The 16953-nt window shown below is 35.0% G+C and overlaps 2 protein-coding genes across 2 annotated transcripts in view; one reads left to right on the forward strand and one right to left on the reverse strand.

Moving 5' to 3' along the window:
- Nucleotides 1-601: 601 nt before the first annotated feature.
- On the forward strand, nt 602-4143 carry LOC110029187 (zinc finger AN1 and C2H2 domain-containing stress-associated protein 16-like). The gene is made up of 3 exons (XM_020731359.1): nt 602-899; nt 2444-3201; nt 3978-4143. The coding sequence occupies exons 1-3, from the start codon at nt 801-803 to the stop codon at nt 3979-3981; spliced, it is 861 nt and encodes a 286-aa protein (XP_020587018.1). The 5' UTR covers nt 602-800; the 3' UTR covers nt 3982-4143.
- Nucleotides 4144-6007: 1864 nt separating this feature from the next.
- Nucleotides 6008-16953, reverse strand: part of LOC110029154 (insulin-degrading enzyme-like 1, peroxisomal) — an 80433-nt gene continuing 69487 nt past the window's right edge. The window contains exons 19-26 of the mRNA XM_020731311.1: nt 15841-15945; nt 9638-9839; nt 9115-9323; nt 8915-9039; nt 8475-8526; nt 8314-8400; nt 7875-7997; nt 6008-6454 (exon numbers count right to left, since the gene is read on the reverse strand). Coding sequence (XP_020586970.1) covers nt 6203-6454; nt 7875-7997; nt 8314-8400; nt 8475-8526; nt 8915-9039; nt 9115-9323; nt 9638-9839; nt 15841-15945 — 1155 coding nt within the window. The 3' untranslated portion in view covers nt 6008-6202. The remainder of the gene's footprint in view (nt 6455-7874; nt 7998-8313; nt 8401-8474; nt 8527-8914; nt 9040-9114; nt 9324-9637; nt 9840-15840; nt 15946-16953) is intronic.

Genomic DNA, 16953 nt, shown 5'->3' on the forward strand with positions numbered 1-16953 from the left:
GGAAAGGAGATTTCAGCTAATTTGTCCTCTTATATTATTTAAAAGATAATAGAGGTTAATGACCTTTTTTGATATATATATATCTTTTATCTATATATATATATATATATATATATTAAAAATATAATTAATTTTTTTTTAAGAATAGAGATTTATTCTAAATATTTTATTGATAAAAATAAAGAGTACAAGCTTAAGTACAAATGATTGGAGACAAGCCTAGTTATAAAATGAATTGTACATGAAAATATATATTAGATACAAAGACTATTCACTCTTTTAAAAATTAATGACTAAAGTAAAATAAAAAATTAAATTTTGTTTTACTAATAATATTTTTTCTAAACTATGAAACCCCTCAATCCTCAAATTTTGTTATTTATATGTATTCCTCCCAAATGTTTTGCCACATAAAAAAATATTACTATTTTAATTTTAAATAAATACAATACACATTTTCATACATATGTATATTGGTATACATACATACATACACACACACACACACAAATAATGGGAACTATTTTCACACTTATAAAAAAATAAATAATAATTTAGAAATATACAACGCCGGTCTATCTGTTTGTTTGTATATGTTATATGCGTGTCTCCTTCTCTGGTAGTTGTCTGTTGTGATGAAGTCCGCCATTGAAACCAAGCTTTCACCAACTCCGGCTGCAAGCTTGACTATTAGTGGGGTGAACTCTTGACGAAAAACCCTAGAGCAGAGCTTCTCGATCCCAAACTCCGGCTGCCAACCCCACCGCCGGCCGCCGCCGCCGCCACCACCACTATTTCCGATGGGCACGCTGGCGTTCCCGAATCTCGGAAGCCATTGCTGCGTCGATGACTGCAGCCTTAATGATTTCCTCCCTTTCAACTGCGATCGATGCAATCAGGCGAGTTTCCCCATTTTTCTCCGATCCCCGTTGTTGTTGGATTGAGGTTTGGGAAGTCAACTTCAGTTTGGAGCTGATTGGAAATCTATCGGGGCTTAGGGTTTGATTTCAGTTGATTCTTGATTGATTTTTTGGGATTCTTAGCTTTGCTGAATATATGATCTAGCCGAGCCGCGCTTTTGGATTTGTTTCGATTTGAGCTGGAGAGTGGAGAGTAATCAAAATTGTTCTGCAAATTGAATTTATTTTCTTTCTGTTTGTTTGGACAAGAATTTCACTGAGATCTATGTTGCAGTGCTATGATTTGGTTCAGTATATATATGTTCAGAATTTCATGCGTTTTCTTTTCTTCTTTTTTTAAAAGATGTGATTAATGAAGATGGTGAGATTTACTAATCACATAACATTGAATTGGCTATTAGTTTCTCTTACTGATCTAAGTTTTTTTTTTTTTTTTTTTTTTTTTAAAATTAAATTAGTGGATCTGTATATTAAAATGGAAGCTTGTTCTAACATGTTGGATTGGTCTGCTGAGTTTGTTGATCTAAACTTTCTTCTCAAATTCAGTGGATCTGTTAAAGAAGATCTACAAAATAAGCATTAGTGGGGGATTTATATGTAGATTTTAGGATATATTCTGATCCTTATCCGAAGTAATATGAAATATTCTTTATAGCTAATGCTTATTTACTTGCGTATCTAACATCTAAACTCTTATGGTTTAGATGTTAGGTATGTAAATACATAAGAATTGTGTGGTGTGTTTGTAAATGCCCATTTCATTATTTGCTTATATAAATGGCCAATTTTGCACCTTCACAAGTTTTATAATTGATGTTTGTACCTTTATTTTACAACCAATACATCAGCGTTCTTATATGACTTGCTCAAGTGTTGTCTTAATTGTTCCCTCCGTTGCACTCTAAAGTGTTTATGTCATATTTATTGCTATCATTATATCAACAAAGCAAACTTCTGTCGCCAAATTATTATGTTTATATTTAGGGGCATTTACATAAATATCAACCAATTCCTATGTATTTATATATCCAACACTTGAACTTTGTTTTAGACTTCTATTCATACACACATCTCCACTTAAACTTCTATTTATTGTCCAAATCCTTAATAGCACATTACAAATAACACCATTTTAACCTTGCAAATGCAAAATGCACATTTTTCTTGCATCATTAACTTGGTATGTATGTAAAATCCCCACCATTTTGTAGTGGGTGCATTTTGATCCCAAAGTGTGTAAAAGTGTCAATTTAGTCCTCAGATTCTTTTAAAACAAGTTGAAATAGTCCTGACAAAGGACTATCTCAGCCTCGATTTAAAAATTGTAGAGACTAGTTTGACATTTTTATAAACTCCCGGACTAAAATGGCCTTTTGTATAGAGTCTAGGGGACTATTTTGGCACTTTTCTCACGTAAAAATTGAAGTTTTGATGTTAAACATGCAAATACTTAGGAATTGAGTTGCATGCTTGTAGATCCTCCTTAAATTTATTCAGAACTAAATTGCTGAAATGATAAGCAGGTATTCTGTCTGCAACACAAAAGCTACACAAAACATGTATGTCCGGTCATCAATCAGATCGATGTCACCGTCCTCATATGTCCCCTCTGCGCGCAATGGGTTCGTCTTCTTCCCAACGAAGACCCAAACATGACCTGGGACATTCACGTAAACTGTGATTGCGACCCATCAAATTACCAGCCCACAACAAAGAAGAAACTCTGTCCCGTCCCTGGCTGCAATGAATCCCTGGTTTTCTCCAACACAATTCGATGCAAAGACTGCACGCTGGAACACTGTCTCCGCCATAAATTTGCTCTTCACCACAACTGTTCCGGGCCAAAGAAACCCGAAACTCGCTTCCCCTTCATCGGCGTTCTGAGGAGAAGCCTCCAACGCGAGTTCCCGCCGATTAAATCTTCAAACGGCTCCTTGAAATGGGCTTTCAGTTTGAAAAACTCGGCGCGGAGTTTACGGGATTCAGCTGAAGCAGGGATGCAGAAGCTGAGCGCTGCCACGAATCAAGCTCTGAAAAAGGCGAAATGTGGAATGATGCTGAGTTTTGGTGCTGGTGGGGAGGTTATGGAACAGTGCCTTCAATGTCAGGCGAGTTTTTCTGATGTTAATGATTTGATAAATCATGTGGAGAAGTTGCATGAAAATGGTGTGCAGGGAGGTTGTGATTTAGTGACAGTTGATGTTTGTCCTCTGTGCGACAAAACATTTAGGGATCCTGTGTTGCTGGTTGATCATGTTGAGAACCATGTGAAGTCTGCAAGGTAAATTTAATGTTGAGATTTTTGTTTTTTTTTTACTATTTGCTTGCAATTATATGTTCATGCTCAAAACCTGCATTTTTTGTGATATTATCGCCCAAGTGATTCATTTTACAATAGGGAAATTTGCATACGTATTGCATGATTCTTATGTATTTACATATCTGGCACGTAAATTTTATTTACATTTATAATATTTTGTTGTCGTAAACTTATGCTTCATATCTCACACTTAAACTTTACTTCTTACATTTAAAATATTTCATATTACATCATGAATACTAAAATGCCACCATTTTAACTTTTTGCTTTTAAGAGCAAAAATTTTTATTTCCATGGAATTGTTCTTATCTCTCTTATACTACAGTAAACCAATCCACGTTAAATGTTATGTGATAAAAACATCATGAATCAAGAATTCATGCATCCATGACCATGAACTGGTTGATGAAACTGAAAGCATATCACTATCGGTGCTTTTTCATCAACTATTAAACTTTATTTTCATGGAATTGTTCTCATCTCTCTTATACCCCTACAAAATCTATAATTGCCACATGTTACGACATTTTTATCTTTAGCACTTTTATGCTTTTTAATTATAGTTTTATCTTCCCTTGAAAGGGTTATGGTGTTTGTATAAAACAACCTGTGCTTGGCTAATACTTCAATTAATTGTTGATTCTAATTGATTTAATTATCTGAAATTTTAACAATTTAGTTGTGAATATCTGTAAATTTTAGCAATTAATTATTATTATTATTATTATTATTGGCAGCTGAGCTATGTTGGTGCGGCCATCTGAGATTTGAACCAGCTCAAGGCTTTAGCAGAGCTGATTATTTTAGTTTCTGTAAAATGCCATTATTATAATTTTTATTATTATTTTTTTTTTGCATCAGAGTGTTTTCTGCAAAAGGGTGTAGTTTTGTTTTCCATCCCCACAAGGAGATGGCACATAAAATATTATAAATGGTTGGAAATTGCTGTTGATGTCCTCATTATATATATATATATATATGTATATATATATATGTATGTATATATATTGGATTAGGGGATCGTAATTGTCTCAGTCAACGGATATTTTGATTCTTAATCTGTTATATTATGCCTAATTAGAATAATTTTTTTCGTCTATTTTTTTCAAAAAATTAATTTTTGACTCTTATTCTGTCATCTTATGTCTAATTAGGATAATATTTTTCTTGTATTTTTTCAAAAAAAATTAATAGTTGATGAAAAATCAGTCTTGATTTTTAAAATTTTCTCAATAAGTTTATTTTTTAAGAGATATTAACAAGTATGAGATATTTTTTATGATTTTATAATTATTTTCACAAAAGAAAATTGTTTCAATCTTCTTTTCCATTTCACTGAAGGCATGAACATATTTCTTTTGTTCATAAAAATAAAATTATTGGATATATTTTATTTTATTTATTAGAATATTAATAAAATAAAATAATATAATAGCATAAATAAAAATGATTCCAAAGATCATAATTTGGTTCGAACAAAATAAAGTAAAATAATTGAAAATCATCTTTGTTAAGGAGCATAAATGGATTCATTGTTTTTAGGGGAAATTACATACATAGCACCCAATTGTTATGAATTTACTTATTTCACACCAAAACTTTCATTTTTGCACACATAATACTTTAATTGTAGATGAAAAGACGGATTTGACCGTTAAAAAGTGATAACAAGTACTACTTTTCATATGATATTTTTACTTATGAATGTTTTGTTGCGAAATACATAAATTTGAAAGTATTGGATGCGATCTATGTAAAAATCGCTTTTTTTTATCCTTAACATTTATTTTATTACATCACTATTTATACTAAGTTTGTTTGATAAAAAAATTACACTCATTGGGAAGCCAAAATATTTATACTTTTCTCATTCATCATATAGGGAACCTTAAGCACTTTTTGTTATTTGGTAATTGGTAAATTTACATACATACCCACAATTCTTATGCAATCACATATCTAACACCCAAAATGTGATTTATATTTATAACACTTTGGTATGAAAAACAAAAAAAAAAACTATTTTTCACTTTTAAAAATACTAATTTTATTATTATATATATAAATAAGAAAATTTTGGTGTTAAGACATGTAAATATATAAGAATTTTGTGGTATGCATGTAAATGCCCACTGGTAAATTTTCATCCCAAAGGGTTTGATATAAATTTTTTTTTAATGTAATAAAAATAATAATAGAAAAAACTCAATCTCCTTAATTAATGCCAATGGTGGCGCCAAAAATAAGAGCTTGAAATGAATGAAGTATTATAGTAGATAGGGAATGATGAGGAATAGTATAGAGCACTTGAAAAACTGTGGTCTCATTATCATTTAATGGCTAGGATTTGATTATTTGTTTGTAAAGATGAATGAAATCCTAGGGGGTCCTATAATTCTAGCCATCATCTATAAACAATTATCGTCCGACTCCTAGCATGACTCACGGTGCAAATCTAAAATTGTACCCCATAGAAGCAAGCTTGATAGATTGATAATTTTGTATTTAACTATATGTAACTGAGTGCAGATCTATGTCGTGCAAGTAACCACAGGACCAAACTTATCAATGAGATTTCCAAAGACCATCTATAAACAATTATTGTCCGACTCCTAGCATGACTCACGGTGCAAATCTAAAATTGTACCCCATAGAAGTAAGCTTGATAGATTGATAATTTTGTATTTAACTGTATGTAGCCGAGTGCCGATCTATGAATATGAGATGTTGTACAAGTAACCAATGGACCAAACTTATCAACGAGATCTCCAAAGACCATGCTCACTAACTGCAACAACTGTGACATTCAACACACAAACAGAATGCTGACAAGTGATAATAACTTCAGCATAAAGGAAATGACAATAAATCAGTGCTAAAATATATATATTTTGGCTAAGTTGGATGTAAATATTGAAAAATGCAGCAGTTTTGTGTTAACTTTTACGCTGCACCAAGAAAGCTACAGTTTCATGAGGCCATGGCCGCCCCTAAAGGAGGCATAGAGAGGCCTGGACCTTCTGAAACTGCACACATCCTTTATTCTGAAGGTGTTGGTTTGATCTGCCTCAGTGATAGCCAATTTGTGCTCAGCAGAATGTAAACCTCCATAGATTTGTATGCTGAGCGTTTTTCTTTTGGGTGCATCAACTTTGACAAAGGAATTAAAAAAATCAAGCAATTGTTCCTTGGTCAGATCCCTCAATGCGGCTACCTGCAATTTTTACAATCACTTTAATAAGGTATAGACAATTATAGGAAAAACAAAACACACTAATTCAGGTTTTTTTTGGAATCACTTTCAATATTTGTTTTTGTTTTTTCTTTTATTCAAAAAAACAAGCCTATTTAGTGTATTTTTTGTTTTTAGAAACAAGTTAGATTGTTTTTAAAAAATTATCAAAACATCTAAAAATTGCTTTGAGTGTTTTTTAAAAATAGTTGAATATGCTATAATATATAAAACATGTTTTATTTCAAGTAAAAAGACAAATAAAATAAAATAAAAATAAAAAAAAATTAAAAGTGATACCAAAAGACACCTTAGGCCATTGGGATCACTCTTCTATTTTGTTTTTTGTGTTTTTTCGTTTATTATGTTTTGTTTATGTTTTAATTGAAATAAAATATGTTTGTTAAGTCAAACTAATATAAGACTTTTTTTAAAACACTAAAAATTATTTTGTATTTTCAAAAACATGTTGATAGCATTTGAAAGTTGGGTATTTACATATTCTGCACCTCAAAATTTAATATTACTAAATCCAAACTTCCGTTAATATTTATGTGAACTTTCTGTCCCAGCACATTCCCACCGGCAGATAACCGACAGCAGTGGAGCTGCACTGTCTCTCTCCCCTCTTTGGCCGACAGCCATCCGTGTTCATGTGCACCCGTCCGACGAGCCCATACTGGCATGGCACGTTTGCTGCCTAGGAACCGGGCATTGTAGTGGACTTGGCGAGGGGAGTAGATCGCTGGTTTTGGATCAGAAGCAGACATAGTGGAGGCGAGGTGCTGCACCAGGTTTTGGGTAGGAGATGAAATATGTGTTTCCGGCGAGGCAAAGATACTTGCCGATCGGAGCATTGGAGCGTTGTCAAAATAATAGAGAGAGATGGCAGATGCCTGAGAGGAGTTTTGCTTTGCATAGGGAAGATTCGCGGGAGTTAAATTGTGGCCAAGAGTGCAGGTGATGGCTCATGCATTAGGCTGGCGTGAGAGGAGCTATGCCGGAGAGGGAGATGATCACGTGAGACAAAGGATGTAGGTGTGTCCAGGAAACGGGATACTGACAGAAGTTCAAATTTAATAATATTAAACTTTGAGGTGCTAAATATGTAAATACCAAACTTTCAAGTGCTATGTATGTAAAAAACCCTTTTAAAATAAAAAATAAAAATATATAAAAAATGCACTAAACAAATGTGTTTATTGAAAAAAAAAAAAACTGGAACAAACCAATAGAAAATGGATGAAAAACAAAAAAAACTTTGTAGTAACTTTATCAATGTAGCTCACTTAGTCAAGTGGCCGGGGTGCTTTGTCTTCAACCATAAGATTTTAAGTTCTATGCTTATAGCATATTCACATGCGTGCACGAAATCATAAAAAAATAGTTGTAGGAACATTACCTCAGCCTCTATTCTGTCGAATCTGAGGGTACCGATGGCAATCTCTCTCCAATAGAATGAAGATTCCTCTCGCAGATTCTTATGTTTCTCGAGCTTCATTGCAATGAGCGCGTTAACATTACTCTGCAGATAATTGCCAGCTCGTTAAAGAACATCATAATTATCTATCGGTGCATTGATATGAAATGTTGTCTAAGCTCTCTGCTACACATTACAACTAAAAACTCCATTTTGGTTAGATTTGTATATCTGAATAAGTTATATTTGACTTACTTCTTCCTTCCAAGTTCTAGTTTATTCCAGTACATCAGATAACCAAGAAATATTTAGCATTTTTTAGCACAAATCCCAATAATTATTTGAAAAGCTACAAAGCAAGTAAAGATAATTGATTGAGAAAACAATAAAGAGCAGACTTCAGGCAGAAGTGGTTACAAACCTTAAAATCACTGCTAGTCAATTTGTCAAGTTCGCTTTCAAACATTTTAAGAAAAGTTTCGACTCTAACATCAAGCTGTGCAGGGTCCTGCGGAAAAAAAATAGTAATGATAATAAGAGAAAGAAATGTGAGGCGTCCCAGAGATGCGCCAGTTGATGTACCTTCACAGTAGACTGGATGATAAACTGAAGTCCGCGGACCCCTGAATCATTCCTACAATGAGGAAGAGATGACATGGAACTCAAATTCATGTCGAAACCAGAATAAAAATACTTTGGGGTATATACATACATATCACTTAAAATATTATTATTTATATATCGGACCTAAAAGTCACTATTCACATACCTAACAAGTAAAAACACATAGATATATAAAAAATACCACTCAGTCATATTAAGATCACGATGTCTCTGCACTCTTGCTCTCCCCTTCCCTCTCCATCTCCCGCTCCAGCACTCCCCATAAATGGAGAAAGGTAATTCCGATGTATGTATGAGTTTAAAGTGATTGGTACGTAAATATGAGCATTTAGGTGTTAGATATGTAAATCCTAACATTTTAAGTGGTATTTACGTAAATTCACCATAAACTTTTATACCTTTGCATGAGCACAGTTATGTAGCCAAGTTGTTCGACCGATCGAAGCTGATGGAATGTTGGTTGCTTGGCAATAAGAGCAAACAATTCCAGCACGACGTTTAACTTTATGTCGTCTCGATGCACCTAAATCCATACATGACCACATGCTCATTAACTTGAAAGAGTACGATATCAAGCCGAACGAGAATACCAAATTACCTGAATATAATATAAGAGAGCAGAATTCTCATCGCTAGGATTTAAACAGCCTATTGAGAAAGAATACTTGATACCCCTTTCAAGCTTAACAATTCTACTTTTCAAATGCTGTGATGGAAATAAGGGTTTGCATATAGGTTGAGGATCCTGAAATAGAACAGCTTCGATACGTTGGATCATGATTTCTGCATTAAACGGCTCAATATTTCCTAAAAAAAAGCATAATTGTAAATATTTCTAGATATGAGAAAGGAAGATTAAATATATACCACACAATTCTTATGTATTTACATATCTAACACCTAAACTTCAACTTTTACAAACCTGCCACGTCCCCTATGCAAGAAAAGGTGTACTTCACCAAAAAAAAATTAAAAATGGTGGTATTTTTGATGTGATATGAAAGAATTGGGTGGAACAAATGTAAAAATTGAAGTTTAGGTGGTAGATATGTAGATTCATAAGAATTGGGTGGTGTTTATGTAAAGGCCCCCAAAAAAGGTTGATGATTGATGTATCTGACCTGCAACAAAACACTCCAAAAAGGTTCTCGAGAGCAAATCCCTGGAGAAAATTGAAAGATGCTCTACTTCGAGATGAGGCAGGACTTCAAGTTTTTCATTCCATGGCCAGGCATCCTCATCTAGTATCAATGAGCAGTTATACATAGCTTGTTCATAGGGTTGTCGAAACCTAAAATTATCATAACCCTTTTTCACTGTTTCCTGATATTACACAAATATCAGAATGTGCTCAACTGATATAAATATCAAAAAGCAACAAAATTAATAAACATCATGCAAAGGTATAAAATGTGTTTATTCAGCAGTAAGGAACCCGCCCAAGACAATTAGAATTCAACCCAGGATTGAGCATCAATCAGAGAAATTAAAAAAAATGTGTTTATTCCAAGAGCTCAATCAGAGAAACCAAAAGAAAGATACTTCACAGGCCAAACAGTCCTGCTAATTGAATGGAAGGCTAGTGTAGAAAATAGTTACCTCCTGATGTAGGCCGAAAGAACTCCAAGAACATAATAGCAAAATATCCAAGCTAGTGAAAATCCAACAGAACCTCCCCAAGCTACCAAAATTTCAATAACCTCAAAGCCTTCCCCAAAGGGGGGTTTTATAGCCAAAAGGGAGGAGGGAAAACCAGAAGAAACCAGGATAGGGCTCACTGGTCAGGAGGAGAAACAAGATTATTTTGATGAGCAAAATTTCGGGAAAAAGGGAATCACCTTATCCATTGAATGCTTTGAAAAATTAGGCTCAAAGGATGAATCCCCACCGAAACAGGAAGCTTGCTCTCCCAAGAAATGGAGCAGACGCGGGCTTCAGAAAGGAGGAATTTCGGGCAGAAAATGAATAACGAGAAGTCAACTGTACTGCGCTGTGTGTTCATAAATTAAATTAAAACGAGAGAAATGATCTTAGGCAATTCGTTTAGGTGTTATTTTGGATGTTATCAGACTTTTATTGTGGTAATATTGGAGGAAAATCACGGCAGTGGTATTATTGGTGTTATTGTAAGGGTTATTGAGGTGTATTGAGGGGGTATTGCGGTTCCGCGGCAGATGGTGTTATTGGCGGTGTTATTTGAGTTGTATTGAGGTGTTATTAGCGAGGGATTGAAAACGTGAGTGTTATTGCATGCGTATTATGTGGCGGCGTGGTGTTATTGCGCGCGTATTAAGTGGCGGCGTGGTGTTATTGGCGATAAATTAATGAAACACGGGTATTATTGGGGGCGTATTGCGCGACAGCGGGGTGTTATCTAGAGATTTGCTGCGGCGGCGTGAGAACAGTGTTATTTCAATAGTATTACAATAGTATTGTGTGTTATTGTGAGGTTTTGCCACGAACTGTGGTGTTATTACGACGACGAAGCGGCGGTCTTATTGTGGGTGTATTGCGATAGTATTGTGGTGTTATTGACAGAGTTTTGTCGTGGAACCATGGTGTATTGCTGCGGCGGAGCGATGAAGTTATTGTGGGTGTATTGTGGTATGGTATGGGGTGTTATTGTGGCATTGAAGTGGCATCGAAATGGTGTTATTGGCTCGGGTTTAGCCCAAATCAAGCCAAAATCTAACCTGAACTCCTTCCAACTTTAATTCAACTTATATTCACATGACACAAGACAATTGATGATTTGGTGCACTTAGGAATTGTCATGAGGGAAATTTGGAATGTAAATTTTGTAAAATTGGATTTTAGCCTAGAATTTGATGAAATTGGATCTCATTTTGAATATTGTGTGGAATTTGAATTAAATTGACGTGAATTTGTCAATTTGAGGTCCATGGAAACCATGTTTAAATATTGGTGAGAATTGGTTGATAATTTGTGAAGTTTGGATCAAATTGGTGAGGGCGGAGTGAAGTGTAAATGAAGTGATGACCAAGCCACCTAAGATCAAAAAGGGCGTCCCTAAGGCCTCATGATCCTATGGAAATTCATTTTTTGAATCTTCATATGTTGGTCTCAATCAACTTAACCAAGTATTGAGGATTTAAGACCACCCATGTGAGACTTCACAAAAAGAGTCAAGAAATTGTTAGAAGTCTTAAAACCTTCTAGGATAGTCAATAGGAAAGTTTTATGACTAGATCTTAAGACCTAAGAAGAAGACTAGACCTCATAAAAAATGAGGTCAACAGATGTGTATTAACTACAGAGATTTGAATAAATTCATAGGTAAAAATAAGTATCCACCACTGAGGATTGACGACTTGTTTGATCAGTTAGAAGTGGCTTCCGTGTTTTTAAGGATTGACTTGAGGTCAGACTATCACCAGTTGAGGATTAAAAAAGAATACATGGCGAAGACCACTTGCAGGACAAGATATGGGCCCTATGAATTTGTGGTGATGTCGTATGGACTGACAAATGCTCCAACAACTTTCATGGATCTGGTGAACAGGGTCTTCAGATAGTTTTAGATACCTTTGTGATCACATTTATAGATGATATCTTGGAGTATTCAAGAGATGAAGTCAGTCATACAGGTCATTTGCATGGTGTTGAGGAGCCGGCTGGTCCTCACGAGCCACTCCTAGTTATCCTATATTATATATTTGCTTTCGCAGGAGTCTAGGATTAAGTTTTTGTGTGTTTTGTATCGGGACAGCCGCTGACATCTCTTCTTCCCTTTAAAGGTTGTATCCTAGGGTTAAAAATGGTGCTTCGACTATATCTTGGTTTCTGTGTAGTGATTATCTTCCGTATCTTCTTCCACATCCTCCCCACATCACTCATGACCACCCCTTCTCTGTTGCAGCAGACGGAACAGCTATCCTGGCTGTTTCTTCCTGCAGTTTTCTATATCCAGCTGCCACTAGCCGCTTTTCTGTTTGCTGCCGCCATCCAGGACAGCAGGGAGTTGCTGGCCCTGCCTTTTCTAGCCTTCCCAGCCACTACGCCTCCCCTTCCAACGCGCTGCCGCCTCCAGAACAGGCGCTTCCCACTTGCCGTCATCTTCCAGAATCTGTGCTACCCTTTTCCACTTGCTGCCATCATCTGGAACCTCCACTACCACATTCTCCCTTGCTGCCAGCACCCCAAACCGGACGCCTCTTGCTGATTTCTGCTCCGAACTGGTCGCATTCTTGTTGCCATCGCTCTGGACAGCCCTCCTGTATCAACTCCTGCTGTTTGCTTGCAGCCAGGATCATTGGAAACCAATGCCTCTGAGTTTTCTGCTTGCCCACCACCTCATCCATCATCCCTCCCTCTTTCAAACCCTCGCCGACCACCATCACCGCTCCTAGATCCAACTCTAGTTGAGTTTGTCTTATTATCTGTTGCAATTTCTGAGTTCTAGTATCTTAGGTTGTAAGTTCCTCTTGGAATTCAACAATAATATATTTTTTTTCATTTTATTTTTTGGATAACTCTAGTATCATCCACCTTCTAAAAAATTAATATGGATACCAACTAAAATATATGAGAAGAGCTATGTAAGGATTCTCAAAGCCCTTACATCTCATGTATAAGGATGACTAGATATGAGAAGAGCTATATTAAGATTTTCAAAGCACTCATATCTCATGTGACCTAGATGATGAAGACATTAATAGTAGATTAATCCATCTGCTCGAGTTTTCTACAGAGTGGAGATATGCCTCTAGTTACCCAGAATAACTTATCATTGGAGAACCAACTTAAAGAAATGGGCGTAGAACATATTTAGAAATGAAATGGACAACTCAACAATCTTATGATACATGAGAGTAACGGTAATCTCAACGTTCTTATAAAAGATAAGCGTATATAATGAAGACCACAAAACATAAAACACTGTTGCATCCACTACAAGACAAATCACAACCGTGCGATTATAACCAATTGTGTTTTGTTTTAACTGAAAAGATTCCATAGACATCTATATATACATGTATTCTGTCTTTACACATTAATGAGAAATAGAAATTACTTTTCATTATTCTCTGTATATTCTTTTTCATTCTCTGTAACTTTCAAATGGTATCAGAGCTATTGATCCTTTCTTCTTCCCCGATTGGCTCCAACCTCTCCATGAGTTCTGCTCAATCTTCTGATGTGCACAGCACAATTCAGCTAGTCAGTATACCCATTCCTCCTCAAACTCAAAAACACTCTCACATTCCAACTGTCAACCAAAAATTACTCTACCTGTTGTGCTCATATACTCAAGTTATTCAAAGCTAATGTGTTTGAAGGATACCTCATATCAGCACCTTCCAAATACATCGCTGCACTTGAAGTTACGTTCACCACCAATCTACATTTCCAGCTATGGAACCTTGTAGACCAAAACCTAGTCACTGCTCTCTATGCAACAATCTCACCACCTCTACTTCCCTATGTTTTGTCCCGTGACACCTGAAAAAAAGTATGCACTACCCTCATTCATAGATTACAATCTACAAACAAATGAAAGCTCATTCTTTGAATGAGCTTCATAGCATCCATACGCAGGTACGAACAATGAACCAGTAACTTGCAGACATCAAGTCCAAAATCGATGCCATAGGTTCAAATGGACACATACAGCCCCCCTGAGGATATTATCCTCTACACACTGAAAGAACTTCCTTCCAATCACCAATCCTTCAAAACAGCTGTTAAAACTAATCCTTAATCCATTAGCTTTGAAGAATTCTACTCCTTGTTCTGCAGCGAAAAAGCCAACCTCGTAATGGAAGCACTCAAGGAACTGCAACTCCCACAGCATACGCACAGCACACAACTCATGCTGCAACTAGAGGAAAAGGTCGGGGCAGGTTTAATTCCACTAGAGGACGACAAAACCAGCAAACAACCCTTGTCTCACAATGACACTACCTTCACTGGAATTCCAACTTGTCAAATATGCTGCAAGTGAGGTCACACGACAACCAACTACAGGCATCATCAAGACCTTAGCTACACAGGCACTCCCTTCAAACAGCAAGCTCTATTAACTGAAAACACAAACTCCCAGCTAGCATCAACTACAAGCTGGGGATACTTGATACCAGAGCTACCTTTCACTTAACACCCAAGGCTCATAATCTTCAAAATCACCTCTTACCAAGGCAACCATCACATTTCTCTCGACAATAGACAATCCCTGCCTCTCTCTCGTACAGAACAAGGTTTTCTATCCACTCTCAACGGTAAGCTATATCTAAACCAACTTTTCTACATCCCCAACCTTTCCCACATTTTTTATTCTTTTCATATGCTCACCACCGATAACTCCTGTATCATTTTATTCGATTCTCATACCTTTAAGATCCTAGACAAAAGTCTGGACGACTTCTGTCTTTTCAACTTATTCTTTGATATTATATTTGCCATGTAATGTTTTAAGAACAAAAGGATTGATAACAAAATTCTTTGATATTATATGTTCAGATTGTATTTTCTTTTCTTTTTTTGGATTCCTTTTCCCGGAATATTAAGGATGAAATAAATCAATAGAGCAATCATGGAATTGGGCTTTCCTGAGAATCCTAAAATGCTCTCTCTTTTATAGGTACAATTTTTCCACTTGTTGTTCATTATTTTTCTTGTGTTTTTAATCTCTGTTTTAAATACTTGTATCTGTTTTTTAACAAGAAATGTCTTGTGCAATATGAACTAACGGGATGCATTTAAAAATCAAAATTTTAAAAGTTGACCTTTCCAAGGAAAAAATAATGTGGAAATCCTACCAATCCATTAAAAATAGAAAATGAGAGTGAGGGGGCAGTCAAAGAAATCTATAAAAAACATTCAAACATACTCAATGCCCCAAATTCTTAAAAAAGTTCATATAAACATAAAATAACAATAAACAAAAAAACAAGTAATATCTACTCAGTTAAGATAATCATTTGAGATATTATAAGAAATTTTAGGTTTGCTCAAACTCCAAAGTTTAGTCAAAACCCTAACAAAAGTAGTTAAGAGGAACAACATCTAGCATATCTTAATCATTTTGAAAAAAGTAAGGGCTTCTTTGGATCACCTTTGTTTTTGTTAATATTTTAAAAACAAGTTTGTTTAGTGCATTTCCTACATTCTTTTATATTTTTTTAAAATCAAATTAACCTTTTTTTTAACATTCAAAATATCTAAATTTATTTTAACTATTTTAAAAACAACTAAACATGCTATATCATACAAAATATGTTTCGATTTAAATCAAAACATAAACAAAACAAATATAAATTAAAAAAAAATCAAAAGTGATCCCAAAAGGCTCCTAAACAAATACCTTGATAACAGAAAAGCGGTCTTCCTTCACCTCCAAGTTCTTGATTTTATCAACAACAGTTCCTAAAAGACTTTGCATCTTGTGATTATAACCAGCTACAGTAACCTACAGAAAAAAATAAATGAAAAGTACATAAGAATTAGGTATAATAATTTAATGCTGGAATAATACGCAGTGCTCAGAGAAATAAAATTAAACACATTATATCATTCCAAAGAACCAGTCAGCTCCATTTTGAGGCATAGTCAAGGTTCCAGGTCAGACTGAACAGCTTAAACAAATACGTACAGTGTAACTAAAACATCACTCTTATGCATGCTATTGAAGCAAGCTTAGTTTGTTTTTTCTTTATAAATTGATTAGAAACCTATTCAAATTAACAACAACTCTTGATTTCTGGTCTGGAGAAGTGAAGGCATTCATTGCTTTCTTTTTGTTAAAGGCATGAAAAAGATTTCGACTTGTTTTTACTTTTAAACTTAATGGAAAATCCAAAAGGGTGATAGTGTTAAATTTTGGAAAGATAAATGGATCGGGACAAGACTCACACAACTCCATATCCTGATATTTTAAGTTTAGCTTTGAACCAAACACTCTGTGCTATCTCAATTTCGTACCTTCAATGGTTGGAGAATTAAATGAAAAGACATTATTCCTATTTATTTTGGCAATAATGTCTTTAAATTTCATTCTAAATTGAAAAAAATTATCCTAAATCCCAATCTGGATTCACCTTAATGGGTGGTATCTGTTATGACGGCGCCTAAGGACTATTTAGTCTTTATTAGCCTAAGAGCAATTTAGTCATTTATTATTGTTTTGTATAAATAGGCATAATAAGTTTTGGGTTGGGGTTATGCATGACATTGCTCTTTGAGTCTTAGGGTTAGGGTTCGGAAGAAATTTCCTCTTCTTGAATTGTAGGAATTGGGAGAGATCGTCTACCTCTCGAATTGTAGGTGTTTATCTTGGTATTTGTGTTAAATGTTGATGTTCTTGCCATAAAATGACCTAATTACTGTGGGAAATCGATTCAATTCCTATCAAATTGTTATCGGAGCATAGATCTAGAAATCTCGAAGAACAAAAGGCCATCAGGTCAGCAAAGAGGAT

Source organism: Phalaenopsis equestris, unplaced genomic scaffold (genome assembly GCF_001263595.1).
Source record: "Phalaenopsis equestris unplaced genomic scaffold, ASM126359v1 Scaffold000552, whole genome shotgun sequence".
In the NCBI taxonomy this organism is placed as follows: Eukaryota; Viridiplantae; Streptophyta; class Magnoliopsida; order Asparagales; family Orchidaceae; genus Phalaenopsis; species Phalaenopsis equestris.